This window comes from Mytilus californianus, unplaced genomic scaffold (assembly GCF_021869535.1).
Source record: "Mytilus californianus isolate M0D057914Y unplaced genomic scaffold, xbMytCali1.0.p SCAF_11, whole genome shotgun sequence".
Taxonomy (NCBI): Eukaryota; Metazoa; Mollusca; class Bivalvia; order Mytilida; family Mytilidae; genus Mytilus; species Mytilus californianus.
This window is the reverse complement of record NW_026262593.1, coordinates 21,208,303-21,228,177: the sequence shown is the minus strand read 5'-3', so window position 1 is coordinate 21,228,177 and position 19,875 is coordinate 21,208,303. Positions and strand designations below refer to the sequence as shown.

At 31.9% G+C, this 19,875-nt stretch overlaps 2 protein-coding genes across 2 annotated transcripts; both read right to left on the bottom strand.

Annotated features, from left to right (window-relative positions):
- Positions 1 to 2,122: 2,122 nt before the first annotated feature.
- Positions 2,123 to 3,904, bottom strand: LOC127720823 (uncharacterized). Its single transcript, XM_052227572.1, has 3 exons — positions 3,586 to 3,904; positions 2,757 to 2,981; positions 2,123 to 2,142 (listed from the first exon to the last, which is right to left on the bottom strand). Exons 1-3 carry the CDS (start codon positions 3,878 to 3,880, stop codon positions 2,123 to 2,125), a joined length of 540 nt encoding a protein of 179 aa, XP_052083532.1. The 5' UTR covers positions 3,881 to 3,904.
- An 11,438-nt stretch (positions 3,905 to 15,342) lies between these two features.
- LOC127720822 (uncharacterized) lies at positions 15,343 to 19,625 on the bottom strand. The gene is made up of 4 exons (XM_052227571.1): positions 19,422 to 19,625; positions 18,748 to 18,790; positions 17,946 to 18,103; positions 15,343 to 15,536 (listed from the first exon to the last, which is right to left on the bottom strand). The coding sequence occupies exons 1-4, from the start codon at positions 19,615 to 19,617 to the stop codon at positions 15,343 to 15,345; spliced, it is 591 nt and encodes a 196-aa protein (XP_052083531.1). The 5' UTR covers positions 19,618 to 19,625.
- Between the last annotated feature and the right edge of the window lie 250 nt (positions 19,626 to 19,875).

The window sequence follows — 19,875 nt, the reverse complement described above, 5'->3', positions numbered from 1 at the left end:
GAACTGCTTACCATTCCAGATCACCTGGTTTAATACCAAGTTTCTAATTGGGGTCATCCTGCCAAATCTGTAGTTTTCTGTGTAGTGTTTTGTGGTTTGTTGTATATCGTTTTGTCCTTTTTATTTTATCCATGGTGTTGTTAATGTTTTTATATATTTTTTACATGCAATTTTTTAATGCCCCTTTGTATCTACATTTTTTTTTTTATTTTAAAATGTCAATATATAAATATATATAATCAAAATGCAGGGAGAAATAGTTTTTACCATTTTTCCATCCACCAACTGATGGACTGTATTTAGTTCCCGAGGGTTGACACTGTGTGGGAGACATCATTTCACCTATTTTCAGGAATTCCAGTAAACTTGATGCCATGGCTGGTGTCAGTAGTGATCCCTGTGGTATGTTATGATAAGTATACCAACTGTTTAAGTTGAACCCTAAAACAAATTAGTTAGATCATTATGCATGAAAAGCTTCAAAAATTATTAAGAATTTAAGTATTTTAATCCTCATGTTACTGTAAATTCAGACATTAGTGCAAGTGTTTTGTTAATGAGACAGGGTGAGTATCGCAATAATAAAAACTCTGAAATCTGATAAATATATCTGTATGATGCCTTTCCTGAAATCTCAATAATTAATCTCACATTTTTGTTCAGTCTTCACAAATGACAATAATAAATGCATGCAATAATTTCCAATAGATAATAAGAAATAATAAAAACATGTAGTATAACTATGTTATGCCTTATTCCTTATGGAATCGAAGAAGAGGGTACAGTCCCCTGCTGTATAATTACTTTATACATGAAGGAAAACACATTTTCATTAAAACTGTATATTGTGGTTATGGGAAAATTGTCCTCAACACCTCTAACTTTTGCCATTTTATTTGTCTATACCGCTATCAAAATAGACCAGTGGAAATGCAAATATTTTAAAATTTAGGGCTTTCCATGGATGCGAGGGGATATGAAGGGACTTCTAAAATCCACAATAACCAACAAGCTTTCTTTGAGAAAATTCCATAAGAATTACCTGGTACTCCATAACTTGTATCATAGTCACAGACAAGAATTGGTAGAACTTGTCTCTTGAAGAGTACAAATGTCACATACTGTTCACTTCTATCTAAGTACATGCTCATGTTGAGGTCTAAACGGAAATACTCATCATCTTCATTGTAGTCAACTAGAAAACTGTAATACAAATTGGCCAATATTAGAATTGTGAGATAAAGAGGTAAAACACATTTTGTTTCAACATGTCTTCTTTCATTATAGCTGATAATTCATATACCGTGTATTTGAATTATTTCTTTGGTATTAAATTTATTGGTTGGAGAAAAACTTTATATTTCATAAGTACTATATTCTGTGGTCTTGACTTTTATTATATTGCCCAATCAAAGTATATAAAATTTGCATTTCATCTAGTATTAAAATTCTTGGTTTCCCTACAAATGAAATCCATGAAAATTGGTGTACCACAAATAATAATGAATCTACAATACTCATATGAATTTTTTCTACTCAGAGTAATCCAATTTAAAGCAAGACTCAAGACACTTGACATTTTACATTAAACTTGCATTTCATTTTAAAATTATCTGTTTTGGCTTTTGTCTTTTTTTTTTAAATTAGTTTGAATTATATAAACATGTTACTGTATTATGACTGTAAATTAATGTCTAAGAATCAGGGTTGGTTATTTTAAACACAAACTTCCTATCAAAACCAATTTTCAAAATTCTACACAAATCTCGAAAAAATTTCTACGGCAAAATACAAGAACTCTTCCATTTTGGTTTATTCAGCTCCCGTCATCCCTCACACACACACACCAACAAAACATCAATCATTTCTGGAATAGACCTTTTAAAGAGGTGCAAAACTTACTCAAATATGTAGGCATCTAACAAATCTCTTTTATCTTTCTGTCCTGTAAAAATACATAAACATTTTTTTAAATGAAAATAATTATAACATTGGTTGCAAAACATACTGTCTTCACAGTCAAATAAAAACCTATAATTTGCATTTAAAAAATATACACTTCAGTAACTCACATCATAATGTCAACATATGTTTGTTCTGCTAAGAGAAGTTCCTCTGAAAACTATGCCAAAATATCTGTTCCTGTTGTAACAAATATTTTATGCAACTTATTTCATTAGGAAAAAATTCTGTGAAATTTGTTCTAGTGGGAAATATTCATGAATATTTTTCCTATTGGAACTATATTTTATTACAATACAACAATAGTACAAGAGTTGTACAAGTGTTGTCAAATTGGTGTCCAAAAATTTACATCAACATAAGGTGAGAATGTATAGAAAAAAATATACTACCTTGCATTTTCTACTATATTCATATTAAAAATCAATGTAATAATGAGAAAAAATCCTAGAATTCAAATATGAAAAAATATCAAACTCATGACTGACAGACACACATAACTCACTCATTCATGAAATATGGGTTGTTTTGTCACAAAATATGATGAATATTTTTCAACATTAAAATTCTTGGATTAGGTTTGTTTAAATATCTTAAAATTGTCATTAATTTTATTTCAGAAAATTTCATTTGTAGGTTAATGATAGAAATACAGAAAAAAATAACATTGTTAGTTACAAATTACTAACCATTTAAAAGCATTCAGCTTTGTTCTTATTATTTAAGTATATACTATACACAACCCTTATATACTAAAATTTATCCCTGACGTATGTACAGAAACTTAAACTTACCCCAGGCGTAGGTCAGGAAGTCCAAATCAATGACAAGCTTTTCTATACCAATCTTGAATGACCTTTCACACATATTGAGGTCAAAGTAAGCATGCAATGACTTCCTCAGTAGTGGTATATCTAAACAGAAGTCGATGTAAGTACAGCGTGATGCGACGTATCCCTTTGGTGTGGCTAGAGATAATGGAGTCAGTGCTGTTAGGTTTCCTAATCCTCCAATACATTCTGAAATCAAGAAAACATCGTTAACATGTTGAACTGTAAGATATGGCTAACTTATCATACATAAAATTGAGAATGGAAATGGGGAATATGTCAAAGAGACAACAACCCGACCAAAGAGCAGACAACAGCCGAAGGCCACCAATAGGTCTTCAATACGCCTGCTTTGAGTATTCGGTAAAAAGAAATTAAATGAGGAATGGATTTGAAAACACATCTCAGGGTATAGCATGGTTTGTTCCAAATTTGAGCACTGATTTATAGATCCTGAGAAAATTGCAACAAAAATTTCATATGTTGCCATTATAATAAGAATATTCCAGTACACCTTCTTGGTAAACAGGAAGCGGATGAACGATGAATTTGAAAATATATAACATAGTATTGTAAGCTCACATGAAGCTTAACATCAATTTCAGTAAGCTAGGATTTGTAGTTCCTGAGAAAACAGTGAACCAAAATGTTACATAACGGATGGAAAGCAGTGTTAACTAACTAATCCTGTATGTAAGCTAATCATGCCCAATTGATAGGTCGAGGTTCTATAGTTACATTACAACAACTGTACTTTCCCATTACTACCTTCAATACATATAAATAAACTCACCATCTCTCCAACCCACAGGATCTCCTGGTAGTGATTGGTACATTTGACTGTCGATGTCACACTGTGGATCTTGTAGGTATTCAGCTATACCAAGTCTCTCTAAAATCTGCTTCACTACAATGTCTGTCAATTGGTTTTGGAGAGAAAGTCCTTGCTTGGCTAAGAAATCTGATGCTGAGAAATTGTTTAAACTGATACTCCAATCACAAGCAATTTTTGGAAGATACAGGTCCTCGACAATCATTAAAGTTATGTCACATGCTTTTCCTTCTTCTAAACAAACACTTGCATTCATACTAACAATGAACTTCTTTTCAGCTTGCAGATCAATCACCATAAAACTGCAAGAGAATTATAACCAAAATTATGTAGATCCAGGGATTTTTATTTTTTGGGGGGAATTAGAAATATAACTGCAAACAAACAGTATTGTAAAATCTGCAATCTTTGAAAACAAAAATTCATTTGTTATTAACAATGAAACTGAATTGTCCTGAGTTTAAGCTATTAATAAACTATCACTGTTTATATAGAAACAGAACAATTAAAATAGCAAATCACAATGATAAACAAATAAAAAGCAATTGATATTTTAGATTTATTTTAGAATTTCGTTTGTATTCTGCATAAATCATCTTAACCAATTTTCTTTACAGTTATTAGTTTTAATTCAAGTTATATCAAGAGCTATTAAAAATAAAAGTATTGAAATTAATATTTGCTGTAGCAATAAAACAAAGATGTAGAATTCACCAAAGATTTACGAATAAAGTTTTGGTTCTCACTTCAACACCTCAAATTTTTTTCTGCATGGATCTCAATAACATTGGTAAAGAATCAACAATTTGCAAGAAATTAAGTAGTAAAATTTTTAAATATTGTTTTTTGTGGTATCAACATTGATTTTGTTTTTAGAAAATTGAAACTAAATGTAAATCGCTTTATCCTGCAATCAGACAACTGTGCAAATAGCAGGTATACAAATAAGTTTTTGCTTTATTTGTCCTTGTACCAGGCATGGGGCGAATTACATTGCAATGTAATGCATTACATTACAATTACTTGGACAAAACCATCATTATATTACAATTACAATTACATGTATTTTGGAAAGTAATGCATTAAATTACAATTACTTTACCAAAGTAATGCATTATATTACACATTACATTTTATAAATTTTATTATCAAAAGAAACATATACAACATTTTATACTGTAATCTTGGTAACTATTAAATAGGTATTATAAAAATCCCTTCATTGCCCTATTAAACCAAATGACAACTGTCAAACAAATGTGATTAACTTCCTGAAGGTTATCATATAATTTTTGACAAACATCCTTGGCCTTAGTCTGTATCAATTTAGATGAGAGATGTTTCCTGCTTGGAATTTGAAATTTTGAGTTAAGCTTTTCTATAAAGTTCTTAAACTTTTGACTTTCAACTGTTGAAAATGGGAGTAAATCACTTCTAACAATATACTCGAAAAGTGAATCTATAGCTTCGAATTACAGGTAAATATCAAGATGTCAGTCCTTAAGAGGACCCCCTAATCCCTAATGTTGTTTTAGTCTATTTAACAAATGTTGGAGAAACGTGATCACACCCTTTGTTTTGCTTTGGGTCATTTAATTAATTGATATTTCTGAATACAAGCTGATGGGTTTACAAAATTTGCAAAGGTTGATTGTTCTTCTGGTCAGGTTTTTATATTTCGTAGTATACATCTCTGTGTTTTCTCAAAAAAGAAATAACAGAAATGTTGTAAGGAATTTATTCTTCCATGATGATTTTTTATTATATTGTTAACTTAATCTCAATGTTAATTAATTACTTTAGAATCACAAATTCACTTGTCAAAAGAAAGGAATTGATTGCTATACAAACTAATTAGTGGTTTTTGTCAAGTGTCAATTATCAATCATTCAACTTATTTCTTCTATCTTTAAATATCTATGTATAGGTTTTTCAATGACTATAATGGTATATGAAAATGACTGCAAATCAAAAATAATATTACTTTTGTATGTTAATAAAATAGATCTGTCTTAATTATTAGTATAAATGTTTTAGTATTAAGGTAAGATGAAGAAAATCATTAGTTTTACAACAGTTCAAATCTACACTTTTTGTTAATCCTTTAACTAGACATTGATTTGTGTTTAATTTTCTTAAAGGAAAGAATAAAACAGTAGTACTTATTATCCCTGAAATTTGAATAAATATATAGCACTATCAGACAAGAAGTAATGCTATGTAATGCCATGTAATGCATAAATTACATGCATTTTTGCCTATGTAATGCATTACATTACAATTACATGTAATGCAAAAAATTTGGGCATTACACATTACATGCATTGCTTAGAGAAATGTAATGCATTACAGGGCATTACAATTACAAATTAGCATTACCCCATGCCTGCCTTGTACAAATAAAGTCTCCTGTTACTCTGCTTCCATATTGAGCAAACAGAAAATGAATGTTTCCTTTTAGGTAAAAGTTCATTTTTTTGGTCCTTTTCGCGGTCCACATTTAAATTCAGCCAATTTTATGAAATATCAGAGAGAACTATTTGGATTTAAACAACTAAAACTGCAAAGCGCTGGGTTTAAATTGCAGGATAAAATCAATATATGTACATTATCGAAAAATATAAAATTTATTTTTAATCGCTACAAACAGGAGAAAAGCTAGGTGTCACCCTCGTTTTTCGTCCAGTTTCTAAAGCTCATACAAACAAATTAAATATTTTCAAATATTATGTACATATATTGTATATTTATATGTACAGTAATGAGAGCAAATGATCCTACATCTTATAATTACTGTTTGCTTATATTTTAGCATTGCGCAAGGTCATGCAATTACACCACTGTCCCAGGTTAGGGGAGGGTTGAGTACTCACAAACATGTTTAACCTGCACATTCTTTATATGCCTGTCCCAAGTCAGGAGCCTGTAGTTCAATGGCTTTCGTTGGTTCATGTCTGTCATATTTGTTTTTCTTTAAATTGTTTTATTATAAATTAGTTTATTAGTTTTCTCAATAAAATTGTTTAACGTTTTTCATGTTGGGGCCTTTTTTTATGGATGTTTTTTTTTTCATTATCAAAGGTTGTATGATGGCCGATAATTGCTTGCATCCACTTCATTAGAACTTTGGTGGATAGTTGTCTCATTGGCAATCATATCATATCTCCTTATTTTCATAATAAAACATTAAGACTAATACAACAACATCCATATGCGTTTGTCATGTTATTATTGACAAATTTTAATAAGACCAATAAATTAATAATACTTATATCTACAATACTCACTCTAAAAACATCATGTTGCCTAACTTCACACTTTTTCTAAGCCCTGAAAATGTAAAATGACATGATAAGGCTTTCTTTAAAATTCATTTCAAACTCTTATTTCATTTTTCAAATAAAGCCAAAGTAACATGTGCAAGTTCTCTAACAATAAAATATATCATTACAACAAAGACAAAAGAAAAATTATAATTAGGTTCTCAGCACATCTGTATGTTACAAATGCCTGCAGTGTGAACTGCATTTATCTTTTTTTGAAATAAGCACTATCTAGAAACTCCTCATTCAAGTTTTGGTACAATTCCAATTTTAAACATAGTATTCTTGGTCAATAAACCTTTCAGTGAATGGTTTACAGCACTTTTAATTTGATGTCCAATGTGAAAAAGCAGCTAACAAAAAAAACGTGTGGTGACATTTTGAAGATTCTGGTAGGAAAATCATTGTTTCATTGACTACCTTCCTCAACAGAATAAAGGATAAGACTAGCCACTATCAAATGAAAAGAAGGCTTCATCCACCCCAAAATGATCTATTCCAACAGAATAAACGATAAGACTAACCACTATCAAATGAAAAGAAGGCTTCATCCACCCCAAAATGATCTATTCCAACAGAATAAACGATAAGACTAACCACTATCAAATGAAAAGAAGGCTTCATCCACCCCAAAATGATCTATTCCAACAGAATAAACGATTAGCCTAACCACTATCAAATGAAAAGAAGGCTTCATCCACCCCAAAATGATCTATTCCAACAGAATAAAGGATAAGACTAACCACTATCAAATGAAAAGAAGGCTTCATCCACCCCAAAATGATCTATTCCAACAGAATAAACGATAAGACTAACCACTATCAAATGAAAAGAAGGCTTCATCCACCCCAAAATGATCTATTCCAACAGAATAAACGATTAGACTAACCACTATCAAATGAAAAGAAGGCTTCATCCACCCCAAAATGATCTATTCCAACAGAATAAACGATAAGACTAACCACTATCAAATGAAAAGAAGGCTTCATCCACCCCAAAATGATCTATTCCAACAGAATAAACGATTAGACTAACCACTATCAAATGAAAAGAAGGCTTCATCCACCCCAAAATGATCTATTCCAACAGAATAAAGGATAATACTAACCACTATCAAATGAAAAGAAGGCTTCATCCACCCCAAAATGATCTATTCCAACAGAATAAACGATAAGACTAACCACTATCAAATGAAAAGAAGGCTTCATCCACCCCAAAATGATCTATTCCAACAGAATAAACGATAAGACTAACCACTATCAAATGAAAAGAAGGCTTCATCCACCCCAAAATGATCTATTCCAACAGAATAAACGATAAGACTAACCACTATCAAATGAAAAGAAGGCTTCATCCACCCCAAAATGATCTATTCCAACAGAATAAAGGATAAGACTAACCACTATCAAATGAAAAGAAGGCTTCATCCACCCCAAAATGATCTATTCCAACAGAATAAACGATTAGACTAACCACTATCAAATGAAAAGAAGGCTTCATCCACCCCAAAATGATCTATTCCAACAGAATAAAGGATAAGACTAACCACTATCAAATGAAAAGAAGGCTTCATCCACCCCAAAATGATCTATTCCAACAGAATAAACGATAAGACTAACCACTATCAAATGAAAAGAAGGCTTCATCCACCCCAAAATGATCTATTCCAACAGAATAAAGGATAAGACTAACCACTATCAAATGAAAAGAAGGCTTCATCCACCCCAAAATGATCTATTCCAACAGAATAAAGGATAAGACTAACCACTATCAAATGAAAAGAAGGCTTCATCCACCCCAAAATGATCTATTCCAACAGAATAAAGGATAAGACTAACCACTATCAAATGAAAAGAAGGCTTCATCCACCCCAAAATGATCTATTCCAACAGAATAAAGGATAAGACTAACCACTATCAAATGAAAAGAAGGCTTCATCCACCCCAAAATGATCTATTCCAACAGAATAAAGGATAAGACTAACCACTATCAAATGAAAAGAAGGCTTCATCCACCCCAAAATGATCTATTCCAACAGAATAAACGATAAGACTTACCACTATCAAATGAAAAGAAGGCTTCATCCACCCCAAAATGATCTATTCCAACAGAATAAACGATAAGACTTACCACTATCAAATGAAAAGAAGGCTTCATCCACCCCAAAATGATCTATTCCAACAGAATAAACGATAAGACTAACCACTATCAAATGAAAAGAAGGCTTCATCCACCCCAAAATGATCTATTCCAACAGAATAAACGATAAGACTAACCACTATCAAATGAAAAGAAGGCTTCATCCACCCCAAAATGATCTATTCCAACAGAATAAAGGATAAGACTAACCACTATCAAATGAAAAGAAGGCTTCATCCACCCCAAAATGATCTATTCCAACAGAATAAAGGATAAGACTAACCACTATCAAATGAAAAGAAGGCTTCATCCACCCCAAAATGATCTATTCCACCAGAATAAACGATTAGACTAACCACTATCAAATGAAAAGAAGGCTTCATCCACCCCAAAATGATCTATTCCAACAGAATAAAGGATTAGACTAACCACTATCAAATGAAAAGAAGGCTTCATCCACCCCAAAATGATCTATTCCAACAGAATAAAGGATTAGACTAACCACTATCAAATGAAAAGAAGGCTTCATCCACCCCAAAATGATCTATTCCAACAGAATAAAGGATTAGACTAACCACTATCAAATGAAAAGAAGGCTTCATCCACCCCAAAATGATCTATTCCAACAGAATAAACGATCAGACTAACCACTATCAAATGAAAAGAAGGCTTCATCCACCCCAAAATGATCTATTCCAACAGAATAAAGGATAAGACTAACCACTATCAAATGAAAAGAAGGCTTCATCCACCCCAAAATGATCTATTCCAACAGAATAAACGATAAGACTTACCACTATCAAATGAAAAGACACTATCAAATGAAAAGAAGGCTTCATCCACCCCAAAATGATCTATTCCGACAGAATAAACAATAAGACTAACCACTATCAAATGAAAAGAAGGCTTCATCCACCCCAAAATGATCTATTCCGACAGAATAAACGATAAGACTAACCACTATCAAATGAAAAGAAGGCTTCATCCACCCCAAAATGATCTATTCCGACAGAATAAACGATAAGACTAACCACTATCAAATGAAAAGAAGGCTTCATCCACCCCAAAATGATCTATTCCAACAGAATAAACGATTAGACTTACCACTATCAAATGAAAAGAAGGCTTCATCAACCCCAAAATGATCTATTCCCGCCTTGATTCGGTACTGACATCCATCTAACAGTATGTAGAAGTGGAAGGACTTTTTTATAAACTCAATTTCGACACAACATTCTACACCTGTGCAATAATCTGGTATGTTACATGTAACAGGGATGTCATTTGGTATCTTTGGTACTGTCAGGTTCAATGGACAATCTGAAATTATAATTATATTGTATATTACTTATACCTATAGAACTATTTTAGCATGAATTTCCATGTGTGGTCATTTTCTTCCATGTATCTCATTTAGAAATTATTTGAAACAGGAAATCTGTCTCTTTTTGGAATATTCACTGCAATATATACTTTGGGTGGATCGTCACAGCCACAGGTCAAACACCAGTAAATATTCACTCATTTAAATATTGTAAACCAGCTTTGATACTTTATTTGGCCTTTAGCCCTTTCTAGCTAACTCCACAGCAATTAATCTTCACAATTTTTTAATTTTGTTGATGAATTATATAAGAGAAGTTCAAAGTTTTAAATATTTGCAACAAATTATATTAACTCATTTTTCAAATTGTGAAAATCACGAAAATTAGAAGGTATACTGTAGTCCTGTGTAGACATATTGCTTTGGGTTTTTTCAAGATTTTACAAAAATTTGTGTCATAAACTTATACATACCACACAATAATATGACCATTAGAAAATATTAGGTCAAAGATTAAACTTAAAACTTTCTTCTCTGTAGGATAAAAAAAGTCTGTCATTTCAATATCTCTATCAAGCCCCTCAAAACAGCTTGTTTTAAGACTGAGCTCAGACTTGAGTCTCTAATCAATCTTCTGCCTGCACAGAACTGACCTTTATTCCATCCGTCTGTTGATGGAGAGTAAGGGGCACTACTCCTGCTACAAGATGGATCTTCCATGTATTGTTTAACACCAGTGGCTTCTATGAACAGATCAGAGACAAATTCTGGCATAGCATCCAGAACTGTGTCTACTACTTGACTTTTTAGGAAGTCAGATGCTGATATGTCTGAAAAAGAATATCAATTATTAATCAAAACAGTGAAATAAACAGACTGTATTCTAGTTTCATTTTTTACATGGAAGTAATTTTGCAATAAATGTTATTCCCTTGGAAAATCACAATAAATACTTCTTTGATCAAGAGAGAGAGAGAAAACAAAACATTAAGAAATGTCTGAATTTACAATACATCCAGGGGGGGGGGGGGGGGGGGGGGAGGGGGGGATTACCTAAAGCAAATGAAAAACTTCTCCCTTTGAACTTAGTCATATAAATTTAACTTCTTTCAAATAAACCATTTAAATACTTACTAGGTAGTGTGAATTTAGTTTCCAGATTACACAAAGGTTTTGGTAGCAGTATATCTGTCAAAAGCTCCACTGTAAGAATGCATCCCTGCTTATTATCAAGACATAATGAGACTCCAGCATTCAACAGAAACATCTTTTCTGTCTTCAGATCATCTATTCTGAACCTGTGAGTAAAGACATATATATGAGGATAAAAAGACACTAGGAAATACAGTAAAATCAGATAGTTACTAACATATATAGAATGCACTAAATATCATGAAGTATTCATTTTCAGGTTTTCTGCAATGAATATTAAGACGGCAATAGAAGCACTGTTCCTTTTTTTGTTATGTCAAGTGCACGTGTGTTTAGTGACATGGTCTCATGAACAAGAATGCATGCATTGTTGTGCTAAGCATATCCCCACTCGTACTTGGAAGTTAGTGTCTTACAGATCTGAAAATCTCACTTTACAAATCATTACTGCTGAGCTGCTGACCAAATATGAAGTCCTTCTGTTCAGTAGTTTTTAAGTGATAAATACTTGTTGCACAAACAGACTGCCTGACAAACAGACAGACAAGGTGATTGCAATACAGCCCCACTTCTAGAATCAATTAATATAATATTGATATAAGAAAATATAATAAATGATTTTAAAATGCATAGTGTGAATTCATTCTTATAAAAAAACTCACGTCAAGCGAATAACATCTGACAGACTTATAATTTCCTCTGTCCCAAAATCATAGTCCAATAATTTCTTATTGTATGGTAAATTCTCTATTCCAGCTAAAAATTCATAATTACAAGCATCCAAACTGATGTAAAAATTAACCGAGATATCTAAGTCAGCAATATATAAACAGCATGTGACACCAGTACATGTGTCCATCAGGCTACAAGTCAGTGGCATATCAGAACTTATTGCTGGTAACTCTACTGGCAAGGTCAAATTGCACTCTGAAAATAATCAAAGCATCGTTGATGTTGTGATCCAGCCATATTCATAGCTAGTCTCATATTCTTTCTGACCATATTTTTTTCTAAATTTTTTTCTCTTTTCATTTCCAATCTTACTGTAAAATTTCTATGTTATTGTCCAAAGGTAGGGAATGTCGCAATATTGATGCAAATATAGATATATATATACTGATCTTTCAATTTTAGACTCTGTCAGATTTTATTTTTGACAAGAATGGAAAGGAAAATCGTCAAACAAGTAATATAATTTTTATATGCCATTAATAATGACAGGTTTAATAATTTCCAGAAAGAGCCCTTATAAATGCACTTTCTCAGCAACAAAAATAAAAAAAAAATAATAACTATTTTTGATCTAAATTGGTGTTCGTTCTTCATTAAGAAAAAATACATTTCCTGTATTCAAATCTGAATGTACAAATACCTAATGCTGAGATATTTCCAATTATTGTTAAATAGCAATATAATGGGATACAAATGTAAAACAAATAAATAAATTTTATTGCAGAAAATGCTCAGATAAGAGTTATGCAATTTTGTTTAATATTTCAACCTTATTTCTGATAATTGTTAACTAATTAATTAGAACTTGATTATTGACTTATGTCAGATGATAATGGCACTGATTTTACAAGTAAAATAAAATTTGCTTGCATTTTTTTAATACATATTCTTTTCATTTTAAGTATTTTCTTTGAAAAAAAAACACATCAGATTAATCATTCAGCTAGCTAGCAAAATTAACAGAATATCTTAATGTAGTGTAGATCAAAATTAATAATACATTTGTAGGTTTACTATTGAGGTCAAGAATGTGTGTATTCAGTTAGGTGTGTAATAATTTGTGTCTATTTAATTATGTAACAGGTTATGAGATATTAACTGTTTTGAATTAAGCCTGGGGTTGTATCTAATAAATACGTATTTGAAAATCATGACAGTTAATAATCATTCTGACTCTTACTTGCCTATGGAAAGAATTGGAGTAATACCATTTCAAAAAAGTGTGGGAATCAACTTAGATATATTAATACACATGTTGACCTACATTTCATTGAAGCACAAGATACTAATATAATACTTTCAAAATTCTTATCAACTGATTTAATTGATGTACAAATACTTTTTCAAATTAATTCATAAATAGTAAATCATCATAAATTTTGATTTAGAAAGGAACTATATGCAAGTGTATATCTAAAATAAAGTCACTATTCGACCAATCTTTTCTTAATTTAAGGGCAAATAACATGTCAAAAGTTTGCAGTTGATGATTAAAACAGGGCTTCCAAAATTATTTTCAGCCAGCCGGACATTTTATATATTATCCCGATTTTAATCCCTTAAGACTAAATAAACAAAAGGCAATTATGGTAATCAGTTGCCGAGTTGGCCATCCCAATGATTGATATTTAAAAAAAACGATATTAAACTTTCTTTGATTCAAATTCGAAGTTCTGACGTAAACTGTTAAATTGGCAGTGCATCATCCGAAGTGTGCAACATCAGCGTACTTATATCTGCCTTAGACTCTTTATTTGTGCAAAATAACGTTGTCAAAAACTTTACTTTCGTTTTTAAATCTGAAACCGGATGTTATCTTGACAATGGTAAACCATGGACAAGAGACGGATACGTAAATTCTGTGTACATTTGCAAAGCATGAATGAGTGTAAGTAGCTCATTCTAAGTTATTTCTTCAGGAAAATATTCGAAATAAACGTGAGATAAAGGTATCAATGACAATTTAAGCATTTTTTAAAGAAATTTGGATGCATAATTAAATTTCACACCTGCGCACATGCACATGCACACACGTGTACTAGTTCAAACAGAAACATGTCTCTGGTTCAAACAACGTGGTTATGACGATTTTTCGTTTTCACCTCTTTAATTTTTTCATCAAATCTTATTTGTAAATGTATTTCTGTTAATTTAAATCTTTTTGACTAAATTAATTAGATGCAAACCGGTGAAATGTAAGAAAATAACTTTGAATAGACCGATCGCTGTCAGGTTCAAAATAGTTTACCTGTCACCTGAACAGGTAAATTTCAGCTGTTCGACAACTAATTAGCCTTGATTAAAATGAGAAGGTATTAAAGTAGGGGTTGTTTTAATAGTACTTAATGATCATGTCACTTTTATGACCGGAAGTGTGTGGCTGTTAAAGGCAAAAGGTTGGGTCAAAAAGATCGCGAATTATGCTAAAATGACCGTCTCTTAAGAAAGCCTTGAAATCTAAAAAGTAGATGACCGTTTCGTGCTTTGCCCAGCCGGACTTTTACCGGACATTATACAAATGTCCGGAATATATAACCGTTTTGGAAGCCTTGGATTAAAATGGTGTAGAAAGTTTCTGCAAGTCATAAAAACACATAATTAGTTTCATGATATGTCTTCAACTTAGTATTCTGCACCATCTCCAAAACCAGAGTGATCGCATAGATCCAGCATGGCTGAATCAAAAATGTAACACACTTAATGATTGATAAGCTGATGTTTCATGTTCAAGTGCTTTTGAATTTACACAGTATAAACAAGTTTGTTCTTTTGGTTTAAATATAGTATTGTATTAAGACCAAATAAAATGTGGAAGTTAAGTCATAGTAATTTATGGCGTCAGCCATTCTACTTTAAACAGAAAGCTTAAAAAATACTATGTTTGTTTTTTATTTTTTTAAATATTATTGACTAAATGGTTTGAACACGATGCACGTTCGTGTAAGATACACAGAAATTAAAGAAAAAGAAATCATTTCTTTGAATCAATCCATTGAGCTTCCTTCAAAACATATATGATGTTCCTAGTTAAACTTCAGTTTGTTTGCATCAAACGATATTCAAAATATACACACTGTTAGTCCATCCATTTACCGACCCAGCAAATGGCGCTGCTGTCCTGCTACAAGATGGAGTCTTCAGATATGGTGTCATTCCCAGAGCTTCCAGCATCTTGTCACGAAGTAGTCCCTCTACAGCTCCACTAATATCATACTGAGCTTTAAAATCACTTAATGAGAAATCTGAAAAAATTGAAAGTAGTTTCAATATGTCCTTTCATTCAATAACAGTACTAGTACAGGCTTATTAAAACTGTTAGCAAAAAGATGTGTTGTAAATATCAATGCGACAGCAACCTTTCCACAAAAATAATGGATTTCAAAACAGACATCAAGTGTCTACACAATATGACAATCCAGGGGTAGAAATGAGCAATCATCTAACTGTACAGATGGACAAGTCAGCTTTAGAATTCACTATTCCTTATGTTATCTTTCATGATTTGCCAAAAGAGTAGGGAAAATGTCCTACTAAGCTGTACCACAGCAAGTCATTAAAGACTGTACAACAATCTCAAGTTGCTTTGTTGCTCATTTCATGCTTGGTTTTATCAAATTCAGGACTTCTTTACTCTTATTTTTCTCTATTCCTATGCAATGGCGTATATGGCAGCTTCTTAACAAGAGGCTCTCAAGAGCCTGAATCACTCACCTGTAATTTTTTGCTTAAATCTTTCATCAATGATTATTTTTGCTTTTCAATATATATTAATGAATGGCTTAAAACTTCCATTGAAATGTTCTTTGTATCTGTCATATTGTCTTCAAAATCAAAGAAATGCATTTTACCCCTATGTTTCATTTTAGCCATAGTGGCTATGTTTCTTGACATACAAGAAAATAAAATACAAAATTTATACTAGATACTCTGAAACTCATTCAGCCCAAGTTTGGCTGAAATTGATTCAGCAGTTTCAAAGGAGAAGATATTTTAAAGTAAGAAAACTAAATGAAAAAATTGTGAAAAATTGATTTTAAAGGGCAATAACTCCTTAAGGGGGACAATTGACAATTTTGGTCATCGAACTTATTTGTAGATCTTACTTTGCTGAACATTTTTGCTGTTTACAGTTTATCTTTATCATTAATAATATTCAAGATAATAACCAAAATCTGCAAAATTTCCTTAAAATTACCAATTAAGTGGCAGCAATCCAACAATGGGTTGTTAGATTCATCTGAAAATTTCAGGGCTGACAGAGTTTGGCCTAATTAACATTTTTACCTCTCATCAGATTAGCTCTAAATGCTTTCGTTTTTGAGATATAAGCCAAAAATTGCATTTTACCCTACGTATTTTTAGCCATGGCGGCCATATTTTTTTACGCAACAGAAAATAAAACACAAACTTTATTCTAGATACCCTTAGAATCATTCAGCTTAAGTTTGGTTGGAATTGGTTCAGTAGTTTCAGAGAAGAAGATTTTTTAAAGTTAGAAAACATGATAAACAAATTGTGTAAAATTGTCCTTAAAGGGCAATAACTCCTTAAGGGGTCAATTGACAATTTTGATCATATGAACTTATTTGTAGATCTTACCTTGCTGAACATTTTTGCTGTTCACAATTCATCTGTATCATTAATAATATTTAAGATAATAACCAAAAACTGCAAGATTTCCTTAAAATTACCAATTTTGTGGCAGCAACCCAACAATGGGGTTATCAGATTCAACTGAAAATTTCAGGGCTGATAGAACTTCACCTAAATTAATAAACAATTTAACCCCATGTCAGATTTGCTCTAAATGCTTTGGTTTTTGAGATATAAGCCAAAAATTGCATTTTACCCCTATGTTCTATTTTTAGCCATGGCGGCCATGTTATTTGACGAAACAGTAAATAAAACACAAACTTTATTCTAGATACCCTAAGCATCATTCAGCTTAAGTTTGGTAGGAATTGGTTCAGTAGTTTCAGAGGAGAAGATGTTTGAAATAGTTTACACCAGACAGACGATGACGGACGACGACAGACAACGACGGACGACGACAGACGCCAAATGATGGTAAATGAAACAAATCAAAGAAATGGTATCAAAAATTGACATGATTAGTTTATAACTGGCAATATATTTTCAGTGAATAAAAGTGAATTTAAAAATTATGTTGTTTTTCTCATATATTGAAGTAGCCCAACAGGCAAGCTAGTTCTAAGCTGAACTTAGCCTGCAGTAACTTCACTTGTCATCGGCCAGAGCTTATTCCACACCCTGTCAACTAAATTGCCCCTGAACAAATTATGAATTAATTTAACAGACTATTGCTGGTAACCATTTCATGGTTACCAATTTTTGTGGGTTGAGAAAAAATTTATTTTCATGGATATTTGATTTCGTTGTTTTGCTAGTCTGCATGCAAGCCTATAGAACATTTGTACCTCGTCGAACTTGGAAATTTGAGGTTCACCTATACCCACGAAGTCAACGAAAATTTGTATCCGACTCATAATAATGAATCCAAGGTATCAACTTATTTTTGTTTAGGGGGAAAAAAGGGGGTGTAACTCTTATGAATGAAAGACATTAACTTATATCTCACCAAGGTTTGTTTGTGTCCAATCACACCTCAGTTAAGGAAGTTTGGTACTCACCAAGGTTTGTTTGTGTCCAATCACATCCCAGTTTAGGGAGTTTGGTATTTTCAAATACTGGTATAGAAACAAGACATGGCCCACTTTCCTCAAAACATACACTTAAGTTCATATTCAACATGTATTTCTTCTCAGCCTGCAAGTCATAAATGATATACCTACAAAATATAAAGTTCAAAATTGAACTTTTATATTGACTGTATTTACCAACAGTGGACTAACGCTTATACTCAGGATAGCATTTGAATACAAGGGCTCAGCTAGGCCATGTCAAAAATTCCAACAAATCTTTGGCTGGCATGAAATATTTCTTAAATATTTCAATTAACAAAATACAGAAATCTTTGGCCAAGGAGAAACTTAAACAGGATAAAGAAGACTTAATTGTTTTAAACATGTATGCCAAATGCTCAAAGACATTGTATATCCTTTATAAGTAAGTGAAAACTTAAAACAAGCAGTAACATTAACATAGTTATTGAAGGCAAAGGTTGTATGGCTGTAAGTTGACCTGTTGCAAGGCAAAATTTTGAATTTGTTTACTTACCAACCCCAATTTTCCATTGGAAGTCCAAATTTCTCACCCTTCGTCCCTGTCGACCCAATTTGAAAAACCTACCTATTGGATTTGTGGTTAATTTTTTCTCGTTCTAAATATACATGAATTATTTGACACAAGATGATAAGCAAACAGCAATCAATCAATCGGAAGTTATTAGTTCAGTATCAAATTTTGTAGAAAAGAGTACAAGCATGTAAAACCTTTACAAGCAAGAGAATATGGATCATAAAGTAAACCTACTCCATTTTGAGGACTTGTAATATTGACATGGTCTTTTTCTCACCTGAAAATATAAGTAAAATTTTAATTACAACTTTATCAAAATCTCTATGACCCTGTCTGGTGGCATCAACCTTGGGACACATAGTTCGAGAGAATCTGAACCCAGACTATAATCTGTAGCCTGAAAACAAATTATATCAGTGCTGTAGTTTCGACAAAAGTGTTAGAAAAATAGTTTTTTCTCAAGTACCATAACTCTTGTATTTCATAGCATTCATTTCTTGTATCAAAAATCAATTTTAACATTATTTTTCAAATACCACTGATGAACACATTCATATTTCCCAAATACAGACTACAATACTTGAAAGTTACTCAAATGCCAATTCTTAAAAATAATAAATGGATAAGAATCATTGATTTTACTGTAAAATAATGAATCCAAAATACCACTACTGTACATTAAAAAATTATTGCATTTAATTTTTGTGATTCACAGTACTCAGAAAAAAATATGAGGTTTAATCTTTTGATCTGCCAAGAACCTAAATTAGTTTTAGGTTATTCTGTTTACCTTTTTGTATTAGCAAACATATTATTTTATTTATTGATCAAATGACCTACCATTCTATTTCTGAACCCCCTTCAACCAAATGGTTACTTTTGTGCATCATAATTTTTCACAAACATACCCCATTCATAATCTATAATGGTGAAATTAAAGGCTCGTCTCTCGATACCGATACTCAGCTTCCAGTTACAAGCATCTAACAAGGCATAAATACGGAACGATTTGCCGATCTTTCCTACATCCACACAACAATCAATACCCGTACAATAATCTGGTACATAACAACTGACTGTTCCCCTGATCTTTGGTAAAGTCATATCGGCAGATTTTGGACAAGCTATAAATAAAAGAATATCATGTTGTTGGGTTGCCGTCTAAAACAATACTTTTACCATATTCATTTGTGTATATATCCCTCTAATTTAGCTATAATGATAAGAAATGTACCCTTATTTATCTAAAAGTTTAGATTACTGAAGATTCCTTTCTCAAATTAACACATGATGACCCTTTTCCAACTTCATTGTCCAGGAAAGATTTATGTTTTTCAACAGTGCCATTTTTTTTTTCAATGA